General features: G+C 47.9%; 1 protein-coding gene across 7 annotated transcripts in view; it reads left to right on the top strand.

Annotated features, from left to right (window-relative positions):
• RABL6 (RAB, member RAS oncogene family like 6) overlaps nt 1–24,036 on the top strand; it is a 131,473-nt gene that overhangs the window by 14,135 nt on the left and 93,302 nt on the right. For 5 of the 7 annotated variants that reach the window (XM_065572015.1, XM_065572014.1, XM_065572016.1 and 2 more), the window contains exon 2: nt 1,251–1,385. The exons of the other annotated variants lie outside the window; for them this stretch is intronic. In XM_065572015.1, the coding sequence (XP_065428087.1) occupies nt 1,251–1,385 (135 nt within the window). The remainder of the gene's footprint in view (nt 1–1,250; nt 1,386–24,036) is intronic. 7 annotated transcript variants of the gene reach the window in all.

Genomic DNA, 24,036 nt, shown 5'->3' on the forward strand with positions numbered 1-24,036 from the left:
TTGCCTTTTGTAGTTTAAAGAATAACTCCACTGCCACTCGTGATGTGTTGGTCAGAGCGAGCAGCATTCTGGTCAACACATTGGGAGTCATTCCTGCAGCTCGAAGATGTAGGGCGCGCAGCACTCAAACCGTTGAAAGATGGTGCCAAATGTGGATGGAAGCACAGGGATTGCTGGGATGCGAAGCAAATGCATCACGGGTCATTGGGACAGGACCCAGAATGCCCCATGACACCCTACGCCTTCCCACAAGTCTTAGCAGCAGAAGAGAAAGAGGTGCTCTGCGGGATAGCTGCCCTGAGTGCACCGCTTTGAATACAGCCGCAAGTGTGAACACGCTATTGTGCAGGCAGCTGACAGTGTGAAAACACAACAGTAGTTTCCCTTCGGTGCTCTCTGAGCGGCGCTGTAACTTTTCCTGTGTAGACATGCCCTAGGTGAGAGAGGGCTCCACTACAGAAATAAGATGCACTGTTTTAATTTAAATTGGTGTTTACAGGGATATAGTTAAACCAGTGCAAATCCCTGTGGGCCCATGCTTGTTTTTAGCTTAAACCTGTTCCTAAACAATGTAAGTTAGATTAAAATAGGCGATGCTTAACCCAAAGAGTGTCCACACAGCCATTTGCACCAATGTAATTCTATCAGTTTAAATTCACATCTTTAATTTAAACTGGTGCAACCTTCTCAAGTAGGCAAGCCTTCAGACAGGGCAATTCAGATATCCAAGCTGACCAGCCAGTTTCAAAGTGGTGCAGATAGCTTCAGGAGATCATTTATTTTCTTGAGGATAAGAAAATTATTTAAGGAAAACTTGAACGCTACAGGAGGGCATTTGGCACATGGGTAGGAGGAGGGGGATGCAAGCTCAAAGAGAAGTGTGGAAGAACTTGTTGAAACGTGAACAGGGGTTAAGGTTACCCAGGGTGGTGAGCGGGGAAGGCAGTAGGATGGGAACTAGGCAGAAATGAGAGCAGAGGCATAGACTGAGGGAAGTTGTGCAAGGCCCCAAGGGCAAGGATAAGTGGCTTGATCTTGAAGTTGGTTCTTCCTGCTGAACTAAACTATGCAGCTGAGTAAGCAGGAATTTGAATGACTGTTGCTCATATCTTGTAATGAAATACCCTGCATGTGTAACATGAAAGATCTAATTACATCAGAATAACACTCAAAATATTAACACTTTTTCAAGCATTCCCAAGATTTGTTTTAATCAACTTTATTTTTGTACTTGCTCTTCTCCCCCCCAGTGAAAATTGTAATCCGAGGGGACAGGAACACAGGGAAAACCACACTCTGGCACCGACTCCAGGGGAAGAAGTTTGTTGAGGAATATATTCCTACTCAGGAGATCCAAGTCACCAGCATCCACTGGAACTATAAAAGTAAGAAGGGAGAGGGAATGAAGGGTGCCTGGGGGAAGGAACAGTCTGTGCCGTGGGGGCAGGAATTCCTCTGTAGCCTCCGCTGTCTCTTTCAGCTTTATCCAGTTTAGATTTAAAATGAGTACCCATCACTCTTACTTGATTATTCAAATAATCCTGTTTTTTAATCCTTTCACTCAGTAATTACGTTACCAACCATTTAAACAGATGTCCTCAGTAGTTAAAATCACAGGAAGAAATTTAACAAAACATGAATATGAATTGAAATGCTCATTGTATTTTCTTGCTGTTTCAATGAAAACGGATTTTATTAGTGAAATGTGTCCCTGGAGGGCTGGATGCTGAAGTACAACAGTACTGTGTTAGTACATTTAATACCAGCAGGTGAAATGGAGCAGTCTAGTCTCACTCTGCAATTGGAGTGTAAATCCATACTGGACATGGTGAAAAGTGAATTAGATTTTTAAAATGCTTGTAGTTCTAATAATCTTAGGTGGAGATATTAATACAAGTACAAGGTATTGAAAAACAGAATTACTGTATCTTGTCAATGATGCTCTATAAGACACTTGCTTGAGTTGCAGAGCTGGGGTGGAAGTCTTTTTCCTGCTATGACAGCATAAAGGAACTGGTCCTGGGATTTTTACAGCGTGGGCAGAATGCTGCTGATGTAGAAACTGCATAAGACAGCAGCCGATTATTTTAGGAGACTCTTCTTAAGATCAATCATAGGAGGCAGGAGGGGGTAGGCTGAGGGAGCAGGGCCATGGTGCATGCCTGTAATGGCGTCAGCACCTGCCTCATGTGTGCCCCCTTTTTTCTGGCCAGTTGTGCCTGCAAAGAGTCTTTTCACAAAAAGAACAGGAGTACTTGTGGCACCTTAGAGACTAACAAATTTATTTGTTAGTCTCTAAGGTGCCACAAGTACTCCTGTTCTTTTTGCGGATACAGACTAACACAGCTGCTACTCTGAAACCTGTCTTTTCACAGACGCCCCTTCTCTCGGTTAGGTGTGAGCCTGTTTTGGTTTTACATCAGGGTGGCGCCTGCCTCTTGCAAGCACCCCCCAGCTGCTGGTTCTCTCAGCTGGTCTTCGGCAGCTCTGGCCAAGCCACACATGCTGTCCCCCCCCTTTTGGGGTATACAGTCCAAGTTCTTTCTCTGCCCTGGTATGGGGCCATAGCTCTAAGGTGTCTTCCCCAAAGCACTGCCTTCTTCAATCACCCAGCCGGGGCCCATCTAAGTACCTTCAGCTGGTGTCCTTTTCAGCAGCCCTCCCTGGGCTCAGTCTGCAACCAGACCAGCAGTGCCCTTCTCTGACTAGATCAAACTAGCTAGAGACATAAAGGGTAATAAAATATTCTACAAATACTTTTGAAGCAAGAGGAAGACCAAAGACAGGGTAGACCTGTTACTCAGTATGGTGGGGGGAGGGGAGAAATAATAACAGAAAATGTGGAAATGGTAGAGGTGCTTAATGACTTTTGTTTTGGTTTTCACCAAAAAGGTTGGTGGTGATTGGCCATCTAACATAATGAATGTTAGTAAAAACGAGGTAGGATCAGAGGCTAAAATAGGAAAAGAACAAGCTAAAAATTACTTAGACAAGTTAGATGACTTCAAGTCACCAGGGCATGATGAAATGCATCGTAGAATACTTAAGGAGCTGACTGAGGAGATATCTGAGCCATTGGCGATTATCTTTGAATAATCGTGGAAGATGGGAGAGATTCCAGATGACTGGAAAATGGCACCGATAAAAAGGGAAATAAGGACAACCCAGGGAATTACAGACCAGTGAGCTTATCTTCTGTACCCAGAAAGATAATGGGGCAAATAATTAAGCAATCAGTTTGCAAACATCTAGAAGATAATAAGGTGATAAGTAACAGTGAGCATGGATTTGTCAAGAACAAATTGTGTCAAACCAACCTGATAGCTTTCTTTGACAGGGTAACAAACCTTGTGGATGGGGGGGGAAGTGGTAGACGGGATATACCTTGACTTTAGTAAAGCTTTTGATACTGTCTTGAACGAACTTCTCATAAACTAGGGAAATGCAACCTAGATGGAGCTAGTGGGTGCATAACTGGTTGCAAAACAGTTCCCAGAGAGTAGTTATCAGTGATTCACAGTCATGCTGGAAGGGCATAACGAGTGGGGTCCCGCAGGGATCAGTTCTGGGTCTGGTTCTGTTCAATATATTAATCAATGATTTAGATAATGGCCTAGTACACTTACAAAGTTTGCAGATGATACCAAGTGGGAGGGGTTGCAAGTGCTTTGGAGGATGGGATTAAAATTCAAAATGATCTGGACCAACTGGAGAAATGGTCTGAAGTAAATAGGATGAAATTCAATAAGGACAAATGCAATCCATTTAGGAAGGAACAATTAGTTCACATACAAAATGGGAAATGACTGCCTAGGAAGGAGTACTGTGGAAAGGGATCTGGGGGTCATAGTGGACCACAAGCTAAAAATGAGTCCGCAGTGTGACGCTGTCTCAAAAGAAGCGAACATCATTCTGGGATGTATTAGCAGGAGTGTTGTAAGACATGAGAAGTAATTTTTCCGCTCTACTCCATGCTGATTAGGCCTCAACTGGAATAAGGTGTCCAGTTCTGGGCGCCACAAGATGTGGGACAAATTGGAGAAAGTCCAGAGAAGAGCAACAAGAATGATTAAAGGTCTAGAAAACATGACCTATGAGGGAAGATTGAAAAAACTGGGTTTGTTTAGTCTGGAAAAGAGAAGACCGAGAGGGGACAGTTTTCAAGTACGTAAAAGGTTACAAGGAGGAGGGAGAAAAATTGTTGCTCTTAACCTGCGAGGATAGGACAAGAAGCAATGGGCTTAAATTTAAGTAAGGGAGGTTTAGGTTGGACATTAGGAACAACTTCCTAACTGTCAGGGTAGTTAAGCACTGGAATAAATTGTCTAGGGAGGTTGTGGGATCTCCATCATTGGAGATTTTTAAGAGCAGGTTAGACAAATACCTGTCAGGAATGGTCTAGATAATATAGTCCTGTCATAAGTGCAGGGAACTGGACTAGATGACCTCTCGAGGTCTCTTCCAGTCCTATGATTCTATGATCTCTGTACCCTCGCCTGGTTTGGCCTGGTCCTGGGCTCAGTCCCCTGGGCTCAGCCTGCCTGCACTGACTTGTTCATGGTCCTGCTGCTACTCTAGCCAGCCAGGCATCCGGTCTTTAGCAGCCTTCCCTGGGCTCAGTTCTGCTTGGTGAGCTCTCTGCAGTGTGTTGTCCATGGCCTGCTGCTCGTCTAGGCACCTAGTCCTCCCTCGTCAAGTTCCATGCAGCAGCTGAACTTCTCTGCTCTGCTGCTTGTCTTATGTAGGGCTCTTCTGCCCCCTGATTGGTCCCTCTCTGCAGCCACTCTAGGTTGCCTGGAGGACTTCCCTCTGCTCTAATCTGAGGCAGGGTGTTGCAGGGCCACAAAGCCTCCAGGAGGGAACCTCTGGACCTAGTGCATCCTGGCACACTGCAACGCCCGCAGTTCTGGGTTGCATTGTGACTTGTAGGTAGCTCAGCTTGGGCTGCAGTAACTTAGGCAGACAACTTTTACGGAGGGCTGCTATGCACCCTCCCAATTCGAAGCTATTATGGGTGGGTCAGAGGTGGTTTAAAGCCCCTTTAGCTGCACCCTCCCAATTCCAGACTGTGGGTTTTCTGCTGTGCCTCCCAGAGTTTCACCCCAAAATCACACCCTTGAAGCTAAATAGCATATTAAATAATTGGGTCTGCGAGGGCATAAGTAGATTTTTCCGGTTACTAAACAGATTCCGTGGCTGCCTTCTACCACTTCCTCTCTGCCAGTGACTTTGGCTGATCTACTCTGACTAGAATTTAAAAGGTTTGGTCTTCCCAGCTGTTACTCCTGTGGGAATTCTGCACCACTGCGCAATGCAAAATTTTCACAAAATTAATGCTCTGCACAGAATTTCATTTTTTCCTGCAAAATTGGCGCTGTAGAGCTGCTGGCCTCTGCTAGGGGCCACTGAACCTGGCAGAGCCTGGCTCCCCAGCTCACAGTGCGCCAGCACGGGCAGACTGCGGTTCCCAGTTTTGCCAGCCCCACTCGGTCGCATTGTGCGGCTGGGCTGGTGTGCTGCGCATGGGGAGAGCCAGGCGCAACAGCTGGGAGCTGCAGTGAGGGGCCACTGCTTTCCGGAAGGGGAGATTGAGGGTAAGGGGGAGGCCTGGTTTGAGGGAGGGGAACATCAAGCTGTTCTGGGGATGGCCAAACCTTTAAATTGTGGCCACCCCCCCCCCTCCCCCATTATCAGCAGGTATGCGTCGTCTCTGCCTGGCGGGACAGTAACAAAGCTGTGTGGAGCGGATCCAGTGGCAGGGCTCTGGGGGGAGGGGTCGCTGGAACCTGGGCAGTCTGCTGTTGGGGACTCGGGGGGCTCCTTGCCCTGGACAGCGTGCCCTGAGGGGAGTCATGTTACCCTGAGTCCTGTCTGTCTTCATAAAGAGCAGTTCCAGAGCATCAGACCTGTGACTCTCACGCCCATATGCAGCTTTACTTTGGGAGCACCATCTTTCTGTTTATCCTGCATCAGCTGGCATAAGGCACTTACTCTGCTGTGCAGCTTAGACAGGGTCCTGCAGCCTCTGCAGTGCATGAAGGCTCTGCTGTTACTTCCTTGTGTCAGGCAGAGATCTGTCACTCAGCTCTCTTCCCGCTCTCTGGCTTCTTGGAATGTCAGTCTTACTGTGGAGTACAAGAAAAACTTTGAAAATTGTTTGGGGTATGCACCACACTATTGTACTAGCAGAGCTATAAGAGATCAAAATAAGAAACCGGGAAATTCTTTTTTCCATGGTAGTGGGCAAACCTAAAGGCAATTAACATTCAAATAGTGGCTGCATCTGTAGAAGCAGTATTTTTCCATGTTATAGATAAACCGTGTGTGATTTTTTTTTTTTTTCCCCCCCCTTTTTCCAGCCTTTACTCTAAGCATACTATTGGTCTATTATAATATGTACTATTCATAAATACAGCAATGGAAACAGGTTCTTTATTTTAATAAGACCTCAAACTTACAGCACCAATTACTTGCTTTGTGCATGCAGTGGCGTTAATTAGGCAGTCAAATTACATGCACAAAAATGTTTGAAAACTGTGCTCCGTAAGTTAGAGGGAAGTCAGGCAGTGTATACGGTTTCCAAACATTGGATTGCATCTGTACTTGTTGGATCCCAGGTTCCATTTTTTTCCAGTGTAGAGGCAGCCCATTTAGCAGGCTGGTTTTGCTGATAATCCAGTAACTGAAGGCAATTTTTGCGTAAGGCCAAAGTTAATGTAATGCTCTGTCATAACAGAATTTGGTGTTTGGAAATGACAGCCATGTGTATTGCAAGGTGGAGGGCTTTCCTCAAGGTGAAATATGTGGGGGAAGAGGGGAGTCTGGTGGACACTTGAGAGATTATAGAGCTGACATTCTGTTCTTGCTGTCAGTTTGTTTCACTTTAAAGAAAATAAGTTTTGTACTGTTAGAGATAATTAATGGGAAAGAATTTCACTTGCTGATCTTATTAAAAATTACTCAGTGCTGTAAAAAAAATAAAAAAAAAAAAACACACCTCACAGCTTTTAACAAACATAGATGTTTCCTGCTGTGAAAAACTTCCCACTGATGATAGACAAGACGTGGGCATTTTGAGAAGTCAGCCCAGACCTAATTACTGTCTTGTTGGCTGACTTCTTCTGTTAGGGGGAAGACTACAATTTATTTTGCCTGTGCCACACTCCTGCTGTTTGAATAACGATACTGAGGTAGACCGTGTCAGCCGTTTCCCAAGACTAATTAAATTTCAATCGAATATTCTGGGATCCTTAGGTTGCTTGGTATTAAGATTTTAAATGAAGAGATGGAATATATAACTTGTCAGCTCTTTGTAATTATTCTGAAATCTCAGAGTGCTGGCAAAGAATTCATTTTATTAGAGGGATGTGGATTTTTTCTTCTGAGAATGAACCAGCCTGTTTCTCTGATCCACTGGTCTCCTGTCTGTGGAATTTGGTAAGCTTTAGGCCCTGTCTACACGGGCAAGTTTCTGCGCAGTAAAGCAGCTTTCTGCGCTGTAACTCCTGAGGTGTACACACTGCCAAGCCACTTAGTGTGCAGAAACTGCGCAGGTGTAGCACTGTAAAAAAAAAAAAAAAAAAAAAAAAAAAAACCCACCCCAACGAGAGGCGCACAGCTTTCTGTGCCAGGGCTACTGCTCTGTGGTGCCAGTGTAGACACCGTGGTCAATTACAGCGCTGCTGTGGGCCTCTGTGAGGTGTCCCACAATGCCTGTTCTCGCCTCTGGTCATCGGGTTGAACTTTACTGCCCTGTCCTCAGGTGACCAGCCATCATCCCCACCCTGTAAATTCCTTTGGAATTTTGAAAGTCCCCTTCCTCTTTGCTCAGTGATGTGTGAAGTGGTCTCAGTGCGGCCATGGCCATGCCTGCTCCAGGTGGCCATGCCTGCTCCATGGACCAGACAATTCCCTGCTTAGAGCAATGCTGAGCTGTTGGACCTCATCAGCATTTGGGGAGAGGAGGCTGTCCAGTCCCAACTGCGCTCCAGCCGTAGGAATTATAATACCTATGGACAGATTTCACAATGCATGACAGAAAGGGGCCATGACCGGGACACATTGCAGTGCAGGGTCAAAGTGAAGGAGCTGCGGAACACCTACCACAAGACACAGGAGGCAAACCGCTGCTCCGGTGCTGCGCCCACGAGCTGCCCGGCTCTGTAAAAAGCTGGACGCGATACTCTGCAGCGACCCCATCTCCACTGCGAAGACCACTGTGCATACTTTGGTGGCTCACGTGCCAGTCGAAAGTGGATCCAAGCCAGGAGGAGGAGATCTTGGATCAGGGTGTGGACGGGTGGGGACACGGAGGATGACTCGGAGGCCAGAGATGCATGCAACCAGGAGCTCTTTTCTACTCCAGAGGAGGCTAGCCAGGCACAGCTGTCAGATGTTAGCAAAGCGCAAACAGGAGAGGAGGCCCCTGGTAAGTGGATTTGATTTTGGGAATTGCTGAAGCAAGTTGTTGGGGGTAGGAGGGCAGGAGGGTTGCAGAAAACAGGCTTGTCTCCCACCACATGGCTAGTCTGAGCGGCGGAACAGGCTGTTAATTGACTCGCTCACTTCACGGGACTCTCCCTCAAATCTCCAGGAAACTCTTGAGGAGATATTGGGCAATCCACTGCCGCAGGTTCTTCAGCAGAGCTGCTTTGTTTCTTGCCCCATTAATGGTAACTTTCCCGTGCCACTGTGCCGTCATGGGGGGGACCATTGCTGCACACAGGCGAGCCGCATAGGGACTGGGGTGGAAGCTGCAGTCTTGGAGAAGACCCTCCCTTGATTCCCTGCTCACCCTCAGCAGCGAGATATCTTCTGTAAGTGTGGGGCAGGAATGATTATCAGGCCCACTCCTACAGTGCTGGCTCTCCCCAAAAGGCGTGTTGTACAGCAGGGTCCAGGAAGCACACATGAGCCACAAGACCTCCCCTGTGGCTATTCATCATTTTGGGGGGGTCTTGTGGCTCATGTGTGCTTGCCTCAGGTCAGCCAGTTACTGACAGGAGTGAGAGTACTGGCTGTGTTTTAAAGCACTGAAAGTGTTATCTGTGTTGCAAACAATACTGCTTCTGTAAAATATTGCGTTTAAACTTCACAGAGATGACCTTGGGACCCCAGCCTCCCTCTGTTATCGGCGGCTGAACGGCTGCTCAGAATTAGAAAGCAGCCAAGGAGAACTAAGGAGGACTTTCGGCGTGATGTTATGCTGCCCTCCACCACTGAGAAATAGGAATGGAAGGAGTGGGGGAAACAGTGAGAAGAGGGAGCGAAAGGAGAACGCGGCACACCGGAATGAAGCCATGGAGCGCTCTTAAACGTTATGGAGCGCCAAGCAGACACACTCCAGAGGATACTAGCTATCAAGGCTCCTTCCCCCACTCCGAACTTTAGGGTACAGATGTGGGGGCCTGTATGAAAACTTCTAAGAATCATAGAATATCAGGGTTGGAAGGGACCTCAAGAGGTCATCTAGTCCAACCCCCTGCTCAAAGCAGGACCAATTCCCAACTAAATCATCCCAGCCAGGGCTTTGTCAAGCCGGGCCTTAAAAACCTCCAAGGAAGGAGACTCCACCACCTCCCTAGGTAACGCATTCCAGTGTTTCACCACCCTCCTAGTGAAATAGTTTTTCCTAATATCCAACCTGGACCTCCCCCACTGCAACTTGAGACCATTGCTCCTTGTTCTGTCATCTGCCACCACTGAGAACAGCCGAGCTCCATCCTCTTTGGAACCCCCTTTCAGGTGGTTGAAGGCTGCTATCAAATCCCCCCTCATTCTTCTCTTCTGGAGACTAAACAATCCTAGTTCCCTCAGCCTCTCCTCATAAGTCATGTGCTCCAGATCCCTAATCATTTTTGTTGCCCTCCGCTGGACTCTTTCCAAATTTTTCCACATCCTTCTTGTAGTGTGGGGCCCAAAACTGGACACAGTATTCCAGATGAGGCCTCACCAATGTCGAATAAAGGGGAACGATCACGTTCCTCGATGTGCTGGCAATGCCCCTACTTATACAGCCCAAAATACCGTTAGCCTTCTTGGCAACAAGAGCACACTGTTGACTCATATCCAGCTTCTCGTCCACTGTGACCCCTAGGTCCTTTTCTGCAGAACTGCTACCTAGCCATTCGGTCCCTAGTCTGTAGCAGTGCATGGGATTCTTCTGTCCTAAGTGCAGGACTCTGCACTTGTCCTTGTTGAACCTCATCAGGTTTTTTTGGCCCAATCCTCTAATTTGTCTAGGTCCCTCTGTATCTGATCCCTACCCTCTAGTGTATCTACCACCCCTCCTAGTTTAGTGTCATCTGCAAACTTGCTGAGAGTGCAGTCCACACCATCCTCCAGATCATTAATAAAGATATTGAACAAAACCGGCCCCAGGACCGACCCTTGGGGCACTCCGCTTGAAACCGGCTCCCAACCTACATGGAGCCATTGATCACTACCCATTGAGCCCGACGATCTAGCCAGCTTTCTATCCACCTTATAGTCCATTCATCCAGCCCATTATTCTTGCCGCCAAGTTAAAGAAGTCTGTGGGAGACCGTATCAAAAGCTTTGCTAAAGTCAAGGAATAACACATCCACTGCTTTCCCCTCATCCACAGAGCCAGTTATCTCCTCATAGAAGGCAATTAGGTTAGTCAGGCACGACTTCCCCTTCGTGAATCCATGCTGACTGTTCCTGATCACTTTCCTCTCCTCTAAATGTTTCATAATTGATTCCTTGAGGACCTGCTCCATGATTTTTCCAGGGACTGAGGTGAGGCTGACTGGCCTGTAGTTCCCCGGATCCTCCTCCTTCCCTTTTTTAAAGATGGGCACTATATTAGCCTTTTTCCAGTCATCTGGGACCTCCCCCGATCGCCATGAGTTTTCAAAAATAATGGCTAATGGCTCTGCAATCTCACCCGCCAACTCCTTTAGTACCCTCGGATGCAGCGCATCCGGCCCCATGGACTTGTGCACGTCCAGTTTTTCTAAATAGTCCCGAACCACTTCTTTCTCCACAGAGGGCTGGTCACCTTCTCCCCATACTGTGCTGCCCAGTGCAGCAGTCTGGGAGCTGACCTTGTTCGTGAAGACAGAGGCAAAAAAATCATTGAGTACATTCGCTTTTTCCACATCCTCTGTCACTAGGTTGCCTCCCTCATTCAGTAAGGGGCCCACACTTTCCTTGATTTTCTTCTTGTTGCTAACATACCTGAAGAAACCCTTCTTGTTACTCTTAATATCTCTTGCTAGCTGCAACTCCAAGTGTGATTTGGCCTTCCTGATTTCACTCCTGCATGCCTGAGCAATATTTTTATACTCCTCCTTGGTAATTTGTCCAATCTTCCACTTCTTGTAAGCTTCTTTTTTGCGTTTAAGATCAGCAAGGATTTCACTGTTTACCCAAGCTGGTCGCCTGCCATATTTACTATTCTTTCTACACATCGGGATGGTTTGTTCCTGCAACCGCAATAAGGCTTCTTTAAAATACAGCCAGCTCTCCCGGACCCCTTTGCCCTTCATGTTATTCTCCCAGGGGATCCTGCCCATCTGTTCCCTGAGGGAGTCAACGTCTGCTTTTCTGAAGTCCAGGGTCTGTATTCTGCTGCTCTCTTTTCTTCCTTGTGTCAGGATCCTGAACTCGATCATCTCATGGTCACTGCCTCCCAGGGTCCCATCCACTTTTGCTTCCACTACTAGTTCTTCCCTGTTTGTGAGTAGCAGGTCAAGAAAAGCTCTGCCCCTAGTTGGTTCCTCCAGCACTTGCACCAGGAAATTGTCCCCTACGCTTTCCAAAAACTTCCTGGATTGTCTGTGCACTGCTGTATTGCTCTCCCAGCAGATATCAGGGTGATTAAAGTCTCCCATGAGAACCAGGGCCTGCGATCTAGCAACTTCTGCTAGTTGCCAGAAGAAAGCCTCGTCCACCTCATCCCCCTGGTCTGGTGGTCTATAGCAGACTCCAACCACGACATCACCCTTGTTGCTCACACCTCTCAACTTTATCCAGAGACTCTCAGGTTTTTCTGCAGTTTCATACCAGAGCTCTGAGCAGTCATACTCCTCTCTTACATACAACGCAACTCCCCCACCTTTTCTGCCCTGTCTGTCCTTCCTGAACAGTTTATATCCATCCATGACAGTACTCCAGTCATGTGAGTTATCCCACCAAGTCTGTTATTCCAATCGCATCATAGTTCCCTGACTGTGCCAGGACTTCCAGTTCTCCCTGCTTGTTTCCCAGGCTTCTTGCATTTGTGTATAGGCACTTAAGATAACTCATCGATCGTCCCTCTTTCTCAGCATGAGCCAGGAGTCCTCCCCTCTTGCGCTCTCCTGCTTGTGCTTCCTCCCAGGATCCCATTTCCCCACTTACCTCAGGGCTTTGGTCTCCTTCCCCTGGTGAACCTAGTTTAAATCCCTCCTCACTAGGTTAGCCAGCCTGCTGGCGAAGATGCTCTTCCCTCTCTTCGTTAGGTTGAGCCCGTCTCTGCCTAGCACTCCTCCTTCTTGGAACACCATCCCATGGTCGAAGAATCCAAAGCCTTCTCTCCAACACCACCTGCGTAGCCATTCGTTGACTTCCACGATTCGACGGTCTCTACCCCGGCCTTTTCCTTGCACAGGGAGGATGGACGAGAACACCACTTGCGCCTCAAACTCCTTTATCCTTCTTCCCAGAGCCACGTAGTCTGCAGTGATCCGCTCAAGGTCATTCTTGGCAGTATCATTGGTGCCCACGTGGAGAAGCAGGAAGGGGTAGCGATCCGAGGGCTTGATGAGTCTCGGCAGTCTCTCCGTCACATCATGTATTCTAGCTCCTGGCAAGCAGCAGACCTCTCGGTTTTCCCGGTCGGGACGGCAGATAGATGACTCAGTCCCCCTGAGGAGGGAGTCCCCGACCACCACCACCCTCCTCCTCCTCTTGGGAGTGGTGGTCGTGGAACCCCATCCCTAGGACAGTGCATCTTTTGCCTTCCAGTCGGTGGGGTCTCCTTCTGCTCCCTTCCCTCAGATGTGTCATCTAGTCCACTCTCCGCATTAGTACCTGTAGAGAGAACATGGAAACGATTGCTTACCTGTATCTCCATTGCTGGTGCATGGACGCTCCTCTTTCTCCTTCTGGAGGTCACGTGCTGCCAAACCTCCTCACAATCCTTCTGTCCCTGCTGCGCCTGCTCTGAATCTTCAGAACATTGTGGTCGTAGAAGCATCTCCTGACGTCTGTCCAGGAAATCTTCATTTTTCCTTATGCAACGCAGAGTCGATACTCGTTTCTCCAGCCCTCGAACCTTCTCTTCCAATATGGAGACCAGCTTGCACTTTGTACAGACAAAGTCGCTTCTGTCCTGTGGAAGAAAGACAAACATGGCACAACCTGTGCAGGTTACAACAACTGAACGCTCACCTTCCATATCACTGACCTCTTAAGAACTTCCTCAACTGTTGCAGGAACTACTCAGAGAAACCTGCAGATGAAAGCCTCAGTGCGCTCTCCCCAGGCGAACTCCCGCTGTTAGCCTCTGCTGTTCGCCACTCAGCTGGTTCGCTGCTGACTGCCCTTATATACCAGTCAGGCCCACTCAAGGCCCACCTGGAACAAAGCACTCCCAATTCACACTTTTCAAACAAACAAGCAAGCAATCAAGCCACACGGTCAAACTGACCAACTGTCCCAGCAGCAGACACTCAGATACTCACCAACACAGCCCCCCTAATGCAGCACTTAGCGTACCTCCTCTCGGACAGCTCCCAGGCAAACTCCCGCTGTTAGCCTCTGCTGTTTGCCGCTCCACCTCTGCTGTTCACCGCTCTACCAGCTTAACTACCAGCTTAGATCTGGTCCGCTGCCACCACTCCCAATGTGCTAATTCCCTTCCCTGGGTAGCCTTGGGAGACTTCACCAATTCCCTGGTGAATACAGATCCAAACCCCTTGGATCTTAAAACAAGGAGAAATCAATCAGGTATTAAGAAAAAGGCTTTTAATTAAAGAAAAGAAAGGTAAAAGAAAACCCTCTGGGAGAGATTAGCATACCAGCTACTCTGACAGACAACAGATTCCAAACACAGGATGTTCACCTGGGCAAACCCTTAGTTACGCACGAAAACAATATCCAAATATCCAATTTGACTATTCCTCTAATTGCACAAGACAGGTTACAAAGAAATAAACATAAACCTATTTATTTCCTTCACTAATACTCACTACTTAATAAGAGGCTGAATTCTGGAGCTTTCCCACTCCAGTCCAAAGTGAAACTCAACAAACAAAGGGAACTTTTTTCCTTCCCTTTGAACCATCTTGTCCTCCCATTGGTTCCTCTGGACAGGTGTCAGCTAGGCTAGGTGAACTTCTTAACCCCTTACAGGTAAAAGAGGCATTAACCTTTAACTATCTGTTTATGACATGCCCCCCCAAATCTCAGACAGTGTTGGAACGCACTGGCTGTGATTTCTTTCTAAACTTTAGAATAAACAGATTAATAAAACACATGAACCCTTACATATACTACTACTACTACTTAGGTAAAAACTACATGATTTTTCACATTTCAAGGACTATTTTAACCAGTTGATTCTGGAAAACTTTCACGGGAGAGTGCATCAGCCACTTTGTTAGAAGCCCCTGAAATGTATTGCATTTCAAAGTCAAAATCTTGAAGAGCTAAACTCCACCAAAGAAGTTTTTTGTTTTTTCCCTTTGCGGTATGAAGCCACGTTAGCGCAGCATGGTCGGTTTGTAGTTGGAAATGCCGTCCCCAAACGTATGGGCGTAGCTTTTCCAGGGCGTACACAATGGCATAGCATTCTTTTTCGCTGATTGACCAGTGGCTTTCCCTCTCACAGTTTCTTGCTGAGAAACACGACAAGATGGAATTCTTGATCCGGTCTTTCCTGCATTAAAACTGCTCCCACACGACGCTCGGACGCATCTGTGGTTACTAGGAATGGTTTGTCAAAGTCTGGGGCCCTTAGCACAGGGTCAAACAGGAGTGTCGCGTTAAGCTGGTTAAAGGCCTTTTGACACTCATCAGTCCACTGAACTGCATTTGGCTGTTTCTTTCTGGTTTGGTCTGTCAGTGGGGTGGCGATTTGGCTGTAATGTGGTACAAATCGCCTATAATATCCGGCCAAGCCTAAGAAGGATTGGACCTGTTTCTTTGACTTTGGAACCGGCCACTTTTGGATAGCATCCACTTTGGCCTGTAGGGGATTTATAGTTCCTTGACCCACCTCGTGCCCCAGGTAAGTCACTCTGTTTTGGCCTATTTGACACTTTTTAGCCTTAACAGTTAGTTCTGCCTGCCTGATGCACTCGAAGACTTTTTCCAGGTGCTCCAGGTGTTCTGCCCATGAATCAGAAAAAATGGCCACATCATCAAGGTAGGCAACTGCAGATTCTCCCAATCCCGCTAGGAGACCATCTACAAGTCTTTGGAAGGTGGCGGGTGCATTTTGCAGCCCGAAAGGGAGTACATTGAATTCATACACCCCTGCCTGGGTGACGAAGGCTGACCTTTCCTTGGTGGGTTCATCTAGTGGTACTTGCCAGTACCCCTTGGTTAAGTCTAAGGTAGAGATGAATTGGGCATGTCCCAATTTCTCCAATAGCTCATCTGTGCGTGGCATTGGATAGTTGTCAGAATGAGTTACAGCATTTAGCTGACGGTAGTCCACGCAAAAGCGTATTTCCCCATCTGGTTTGGGAACTAGAACCACTGGACATGCCCATGCACTGTTAGAGGGGCGGATTATACCCATCTGGAGCATGTCCTGGATCTCCCTTTTTTATAGCAGTTTGGGCATGAGGTGACTCCTGGTAGGGTGGGGTTCTAATTGGGTGAGCATTACCTGTGTCAATGGAGTGGTATGCCCGTTCGGTCCGTCCTGGGGTGGCTGAGAACATTGGCGCAAAGCTAGTGCACAGCTCCTTGATCTGCTGCCGCTGCAGACGTCCAAGGGTCACGGAGAGGTTCACCTCTTCCACGCCACCATCACTTTTTCCTTCGTAGTAGACCCCTTCAGGCCACTCCGCGTCATCTGTCTTCTGGGCTGTAAACTGGAAAACCTTTAATTCTCTGGAATAAAAGGGCTTAAGAGAATTAACATGGTATACCTTAGGCTTTATGTTGGAGGTGGGGGATGCTATGAGATAGTTAACAGCTCCTAGGCGCTCCTGGACCGTGAATGGTCCTTCCCACAACGCTTCCATTTTATGGGCCTGGAGCGCCTTTAAGACCATGACTTGGTCTCCTACTTTGAAGGACTGTTCTCTGGAATGTTTATCATCCCAGGCCTTTTGCTCTTCCTGAGCATCCTTTAGGTTTTCTTTAGCAAGGGCTAAAGAGTGTCGGAGGGTGCTTTGTAGGTTGCTTACAAAGTCTAGAATGTTAGTTCCTGGAGAAGGCGTAAACCCCTCCCATTGCTGCTTCACCAACTGTAATGGCCCCTTAACCTCGCGGCCATACACAAGTTCAAATGGTGAAAACCCTAAACTGGGATGTGGTACAGCCCTGTAGGCAAAAAGCAACTGCTGCAACACTAGGTCACAATCATTGGAGTGTTCCTTTACAAATTTACGTATCATGGCCCCCAAAGTTCCATTAAACCTCTCCACCAGGCCATTGGTTTGATGGTGGTAAGGGGTGGCAACCAAGTGATTCACCCCATGAGCTTCCCACAGGTTTTTCATGGTCTCTGCCAGGAAATTAGTTCCCGAATCTGTAAGGATGTCGGAGGGCCAACCTACCCTGGCAAAAATGTCTGCTAATGCCTGGCACACACTTAGCCCTGGTGTTGCTTAGAGCTACTGCTTCCAGCCATCGGGTAGCAAAATCCATGAAAGTCAGTATGTACTGCTTTCCTCTGGGTGTCTTCTTTGGGAAAGGACCCACAATATCCACAGCTACTCGCTGAAATGGGACCTCAATTATGGGTAGTGGCTGGAGAGGGGCTTTGACCTGGTCTTGGGGCTTTTCCCACTCGTTGGCACAGCTCACAAGACTGGATATAATTAGCATTGTCCTTGCCCATTCCCTCCCAGTGGAAGGACTTCCCCAACCGGTCTTTGGTTCTGTTCACCCCAGAATGGCCACTGGAATGGTCATGGGCTAAGCTCAAGAGCTTTACCCGATACTTAGTGGGAACTACCAACTGTCTTTGAGGATGCCAGTCTTCCTGGTGTCCACCAGAAAGAGTCTCCTTGTATAAGAGTCCTTGTTCTACAACAAACCGGGATCAGTTAGAAGAGCTGAGAGGGGGTGGGGTGCTCCGTGCCGCCGCCCAAGCTTTCTGAAGGCTGTCATCTGCTTCCTGCTCGGCCTGGAACTGTGCCCTTGATGCTGGAGACATCAGTTCCTCCTTGGACTGTGGACTTGGGCTTGGTCCCTCTGGAAGCGATGCAGGTGCTGGGGCTGTTTCCATTGACTGTGAACCGCTGTCCGCTGGTGCATTATGTTGTATTTCAGGCTCTGGCTGAGCCTTTTGGGTAGGGTTATCTGCTGCTTCTGCCAGTTCAGGCTCACTGGTGCCCTCTGGTGTTGGAGTTGTAGACGGGTTTGCAAACGCTGTACTTAGTGCTGGCAATGGTCCTGGCGCTGTTGCCAGTTCCAGTTCTGGGACTGGCTTTGGCTGGGTCTCTGGGATTGGATCCACTATGGCTGTTGCAGTCGTTGGCAGGGGATCCGGTTCCACCACCTTTGTCTGGGTCTCTGGTGGACAGCTCAGGAACAGGAATGGGGGTGAAAGCCTGCTTAGCCTGGCTGCGGGTGACTATTCCCACCCTCTTGGCTAGCTTCTCATGGTTGGCCAAGTCTTCCCCCAGCAGCATGGGGATGGGATAATTGTCATAGACTGCAAAAGTCCACATTCCTGACCAGCCCTTATACTGAACATGTAACTTGGCTGTAGGCAAGGTTATAGAGTGTGACATGAAGGGTTGAGTTGTCACCGGAGCCTCCAGGTTGATGAGTTTGGGGTCCACTAGGGATTGGTGGATAGTCGACGCTTGTGCCCCAGTGTCCCTCCACGCAATAACCTTCTTTCCGCCCACTCTCAAGGTTTCCCTTCGCTCCGAGGGTATGAGAGGCATCTGGGCCTGGGGATCTTTGGTGTGATTGTGGTGTAATGAACTGTAATCGGTTGGGGTTCTTGGGGCAGTGGGCCTTTATGTCCCAGTTCATTATATTTAAAACATCGCCCTGCTAAGGTATCACCGGGGCCATGTTGGTTGGTGGAGACTGGAGTGGTGGGGTGAAAAGGCGTCTGGGGTTTCCCTTGGGATGTAGGTGGAGCCTTGGATTGTCCCCGGTTGTAAGGTTTTGTTTCGGGTTGCCCCTTCTGATATTCGCTGCAACTGCTACTAGTTTGTTTGTTTGTTTTCTGCCACCTCCACCCATTTGGCTCCAATCTCCCCCGCCTCGGTTACAGTTTTGGGCTTCCCATCTAGGATGTACCTTTCTATTTCCTCAGGAACACCCTCCAAAAACTGCTCCATTTGCATTAGGAAGGGCAACTCTTCTGTAGATTTAACATTTGCTCCTGATATCCAGGCATCCCAATTTTTCCCAATGTGGTAGGCATGTCGGGTAAATGACACGTCTGGTTTCCACCTTAGGGCTCTGAACCACCGACAGGCATGCTTAGGTGTTAGCCCCATTCTGATTCTGGCCTTGTTTTTAAAAAGTTCATAACTGTTCATGTGTTCCTTAGGCATTTCAGCCGCCACTTCTGCTAAGGGTCCACTGAGCTGCGGCCTTAGCTCTACCATGTACTGGTCTGTAGTGATGCTGTACCCAAGGCAGGCCCTTTCAAAATTTTCTAAGAAGGCCTCAGTATCATCGCCTGCCTTGTAGGTGGGGAATTTTCTGGGATGGGAAGCGGTACCTGGAGAGGGATTGCTAGGGTTGGTTGGATTATTCTGCCTAGCCCTTGCTAACTCCAGTTCATGCTTCCTCTTTTTTTCCCTCTCCTCCATCTTTTTCCCTTTCCTCCATAGCTCTTTTGTGTGCAGCCTCAGCCCTGGCCATCTGTCTGTCATGTTCCTTTCCATTCTCCTCAGCCTGGAATTTGGCTAATTCTAGGTCCTGTTGCAAAGTTTTTTGTTTTTTTCTTTGCCTGACATTTTCCCCCGGTCTACCTTAGCTATCTGGGGCGGGGGGAACAGCTTGGAATCTTTGGTTACTGTAATGTGACTCTTACCTTTTAAAAAAAACAAAACAAAACAAAAAAGAACAGGCTTTTGTGACTTGTCTTGGCAATGTTAATGACCCTCCAGTGCTCACAGCTGGAGCTTCCCTCCTAACAAAAAGCTCTCTGTTAGAAGCTCTTATCTGTTTGCCTTCAAGGTATCTCTCCTTCACTGCTTCCCCAGCATCTCAAAGGAGGAAAAAAAAAATCTGGCTTTTGGTTCCTAAAAAAATCCCTCACCACTGCTCATCATGTCAAGGCTCCTTCCCCACTCTGAACTTTAGGATACAGATGTGGGGGCCTGCATGAAAACCTCTAAGCTTGACTACCAGCTTAGATCTGGTCCGCTGCCACCACTCCCATGTGCTAATTCCCTTCCCTGGGTAGCCTTGGGAGACTCTTCACCAATTCCCGGGTGGATCCAGATCCAACCCCCTTGGATCTAAAAACATTGAAAAATCAATCAGGTATTAAGAAAAAGGCTTTTAATTAAAGAAAAGAAAGGTAAAAGAAAACCCTCTGGGAGAGATTAGCATACCAGCTACTCTCTCAGACAACAGATTCCAAACACAGAGGATGTTTCCCTGGGCAAACCCTTAGTTACACACACAAAAAATACCCAAATACCCAATTTGACTATTCCTGTAATTGCACAAGACAGGTTACAAAGAAATAAACATAAACCTATTTATTTCCTGTAGTAATACTTACTACTTAATAAGAAGCTGAATTCTGGAGCTTTCCCACTCCGGTCCAAAGTGAAACTCAACAAAGGGAACTTTTTCCTCCCCTTTGAACCATCTTGTCCTCCCATTGATTCCTCTGGTCAGGTGTCAGCTAGGCTAGGTGAACTTCTTAACCCCTTACAGGTAAGAGGCATTAACCCTTAACTACCTGTTTATGACACTAGCTCTTCAAACGGAGCAGCTCCGTGCCCGCCCCCTTCCCTGCAGCAACTGTCACTAAACTTTCTCATGCTCCCCCCCACAAACACTGCCAACACACTCTTATCAACCTCCTGCCTCCAGTCTGTACCTGCTGTAGTCCACTCCTCCCCCATCACAGTCCAGCACTGCAGACTCCCACTGCACTCAACACCCATCCTATTGCAGTTTGGCCCTGCTGAAGTACAGTACCCGCTGCATTGTACTCCAAAGGAGAAGGTTGGATATGATCCCTGGACATACAAAATCTTTAGCATCCTGGGACCCTTCCTCCTTCTGGGGACCTTCCCTTTCCCCATCCCCTCATTGCTGATGGTTTATTTTGGTTTGTTTTTTTGGTTTGACGCTCTCAGCCAGTTGTTGTTTTTTAATAAAAGAATTGTGTTGGTTTGAAAGCAATCTTTATTCTATTAATTGAAAGCAAAAAGAGCCCTGCAAAGCAACAGACAATTATGTTAAACCCACAAATTGCATCATTTGCACCAATCACCTCCTAGCATTACAAGCACTGCACTTCCGAACATAGCAAGAGAGATTAGTGGCTTTCAGCTTCAACTTGCTGCCTCAAGGCCTCCCTAATCCTTATAGCCCAACGATGCACCCCTCTAATAGCCCTGGTCTCTGGCTGTTCAAACTCAGTCTCCAGGTGCTGAGCCTCTTCAGTCCAGCCCTGAGTGAAGCTTTCACCCTTCCTTTCACAAATATTAAGGAGCGTACCGCACGCGGCTATAAGCATAGGAATATTTTCATTGGCCAGGTCCAGCTTCCCATAGAGGCAGCGCCAGCGGGCTTTTAAATGGCCAAAAGCCCACTTAACAGTCATTCTGCACTTGCTAAGCCTGTTGTTGAACCACTCCTTGCTGCTGTCAGTTGCCCTGTGTATGGTTTCATAAGTCACGGCATTAAGGGGTAGGCAGAGTCTCCCAGGATCACAATGGGCATTTCGACTTCCCCTGTGGTGGTCTTCTGGTTTGGGAACAAAGTCGCTGCTTGCAGCTTCCTGAACAGGCCAGTGTTCCAAAAGATGTGTGCTTCATGCCCCTTTCCGGACCAGCCTGTATTAATGCCTACAGTGATCCACAAGCGCCTGGAGAACCATTGAGAAATGCCCCTTGTGATTAATGTGCTAGGTGGTCTGGTGCCAGAATTGGAATATGCGTGCCATCTATCGCCCCTTTGCAGTTAGGGAAGCCCATTTATGCAAAGCCATCCACAATATCACGCATGTTGCCCACAGTCACGGTGTCTCGGAGCAGGATGCGATTAATAGCCCTGCAGACTTTTGTCATCATGAGTTTCCCACTCTGAACTGGTTAGCGACTGATCGGTAGCAGTCTGGATTAGCTAGCTTCCAGCTAGGATTAGTGTGCAATTGCCACGCGCTTCTCCAATAGCAGGGCAGCTCTCATTCTCATGTCCATGTCCTGGCCCAGGGCTGGGGCGAGCTCATCACACAGTCCCATGAATGTGGCTTTCCTCATCTGAAAATTTTGCAGCCACTGCTTGTCATCCTAGATGTGCATCACAATGTGATCCCACACTCAGTACTTGTTTCCCGAGCCCAAAAGCGGCGTTCATAGAATATCAGGGTTGGAAGGGACCTCAGGAGGTCATCTAGTCCAACCCTCTGCTCAAAGCAGGATCAATCCCCAACTAAATAATCCCAGCCAGGGCTTTGTCAAGCCTGACCTTAAAAACCTCTAAGGAAGGAGATTCCACCACCTTCCTAGGTAACCCATTCCAGTGCTTCACCACCCTCCTAGTGAAAAAGTTGTTCCTAATGTCCAACCTAAACCTCCCCCACGGCAACTTGAGACCATTACTCCTTGTTCTCTCGTCTGCCACCACTGAGAACAGTCTAGATCCATCCTCTTTGGAACCCCCTTTCAGGTAGTTGAAATCAGCTATCAAATCCGCCCCCCTCATTCTTCTCTTCTGCAGACTAAACAATCCCAGTTCCCTCAGCCTCTCCTCATAAGACATGTGCTCCAGCCCCCGAATCATTTTTGTTGCCCTCCGCTGGACTCTTTCCAATTTTTCCACATCCTCCTTGTAGTGTGGGGCCCAAAACTGGACACACTGCTCCAGTTGAGGTCGCACCAATGTTGAATAGAGGGGAACGATCACGTCCCTCGATCTGCTGGCAATGCCCCTACTTATACAGCCCAAAATGCCGTTAGCCTTCTTGGCAACAAGGGCACACTCTTGACTCATATCCAGCTTCTCGTCCACTGTAACCTCTAGGTCCTTTTCTTCAGAACTGCTGCCTAGCCATTCGGTCCCTAGTCTGTAGCAGTGCATGGGATTCTTCCGTCCTAAGTGCAGGACTCTGCACTTGTCCTTGTTGAACCTCATCAGATTTCCTTTGGCTCAATCCTCTAATTTGTCTAGGTCCCTCTGTATCCTATCCCTCCCTCCAGCGTATCTACCACTCCTCCCTGTTTAGTGTCACTCAGATTAGTGTTCCACTGTGGTCAGTGCCTCTGTGAATGCCACAGGCAATCTTGTGTTGTAGCTACTATGCATGGCGAGATCAAGGTCTCATTCTTCTTGCTTTTGTAGTTTAAGGAATAACTCTACTGCCACTCGTGACGTGTTGGTCAGAGCGAGCAGCATACTGGTCAACAGATCGGGATCCATTCCTGCAGCCCGAAGAGGCAGGGCGCACAGTACGCAAACCGTTGAAAGGTGGCACCAAATGCAGACAGAAGCACAGGGATTGCTGAGATGAGAAGTAATGCATCATGGGGCTCTGGCACAGGACCCAGAATGCCCTGCAACCCCCTATGCCTTCCCACAAGTCTTAGGCTACGTCTACACTATGGGGAGGGATCGATTTCAGATACGCAAATACAGCTATGCGAATAGCGTAGCTGAATTCGACATAACTGATCCGACTTACCCCGCTGTGAGGACAGCGGCAAATCGACTGCCACGGCTCCCCCGTCGACGGTGCTTACTCCTACCTGGGCTGGTGGAGTTCGCGCGTCGATTCGGGGATCGATTATTGCCTCCTGACGAGATGTGATAAATTGATCCCCGAGAGATCAATTTCTACCTGCCGATCCGGGCGGGTAGTGAAGACAAGCCCTTAGCAGCAGAAGAGAAAGAGGTGCTCTTTGGGATAGCTGACCTGAGTGCACTGCTCCGAATACTGCTGCAAGTGTGAACACGCTATTGTGCAGGCAGCTGACTTTGCGAACACACAACAGCAGTTTCCCTTCAGTGCTCTCTGAGCGGCACTGTAACTCTGCCAGTGTAGACTGCCCTTAGTCATGAGTTTCTGGTTTTGGTTTGGTTTGGGTTGGGTTGGGTTTTTTTAAGGAAGCTAGGAGTTTAAGCAATTGACTTTCTGGATTCCAATGTACAATTATGATTACATGATCCTCATCAGTTTCATTCTGCTCTGGACAGTGCCACAAGAAAGCCCAAATGTAATACTAGTAAATATTGCATGATCTTTGTTTAAGAAGCTTGATTAATCATACATGCATAGGGTAACAGCCACTGTGCTTTCTAAGTTTTACAATCCTAAGCATGTGAAGTAGTTTGCCTAGGGGTATAGGAGTGAGTCTGTCTCCTAGACAGGGAGTCCTTCATGATGAAATCAACCAGCAAATGGGTTATTCTTTGTAATCAGAGGCCTTACTGACTTTCCCGCTACCCTTTCTTTGGGAGTAAACAATGCCTTTAGTGTGGAAATGGCTGCAGAATGCTATGCTAAGTAATTTCTTGAACAGAGAGATTTGAATAGGTTTGAGCCATGCTATGGTTAGGCTTGAAATACGGGGCTATTAGTTTCAAAATCTGTGATTTGGATTAACCTGTGATCTGACACTATTGTTCAGATACTTGCCTTCAGAAGCAATTTAGGTGGAATGCTGCCCATAATGTCTTCTGTGTCATAAAGCT

This window comes from Chrysemys picta, chromosome 18, assembly GCF_011386835.1.
Source record: "Chrysemys picta bellii isolate R12L10 chromosome 18, ASM1138683v2, whole genome shotgun sequence".
Taxonomy (NCBI): domain Eukaryota; kingdom Metazoa; phylum Chordata; order Testudines; family Emydidae; genus Chrysemys; species Chrysemys picta.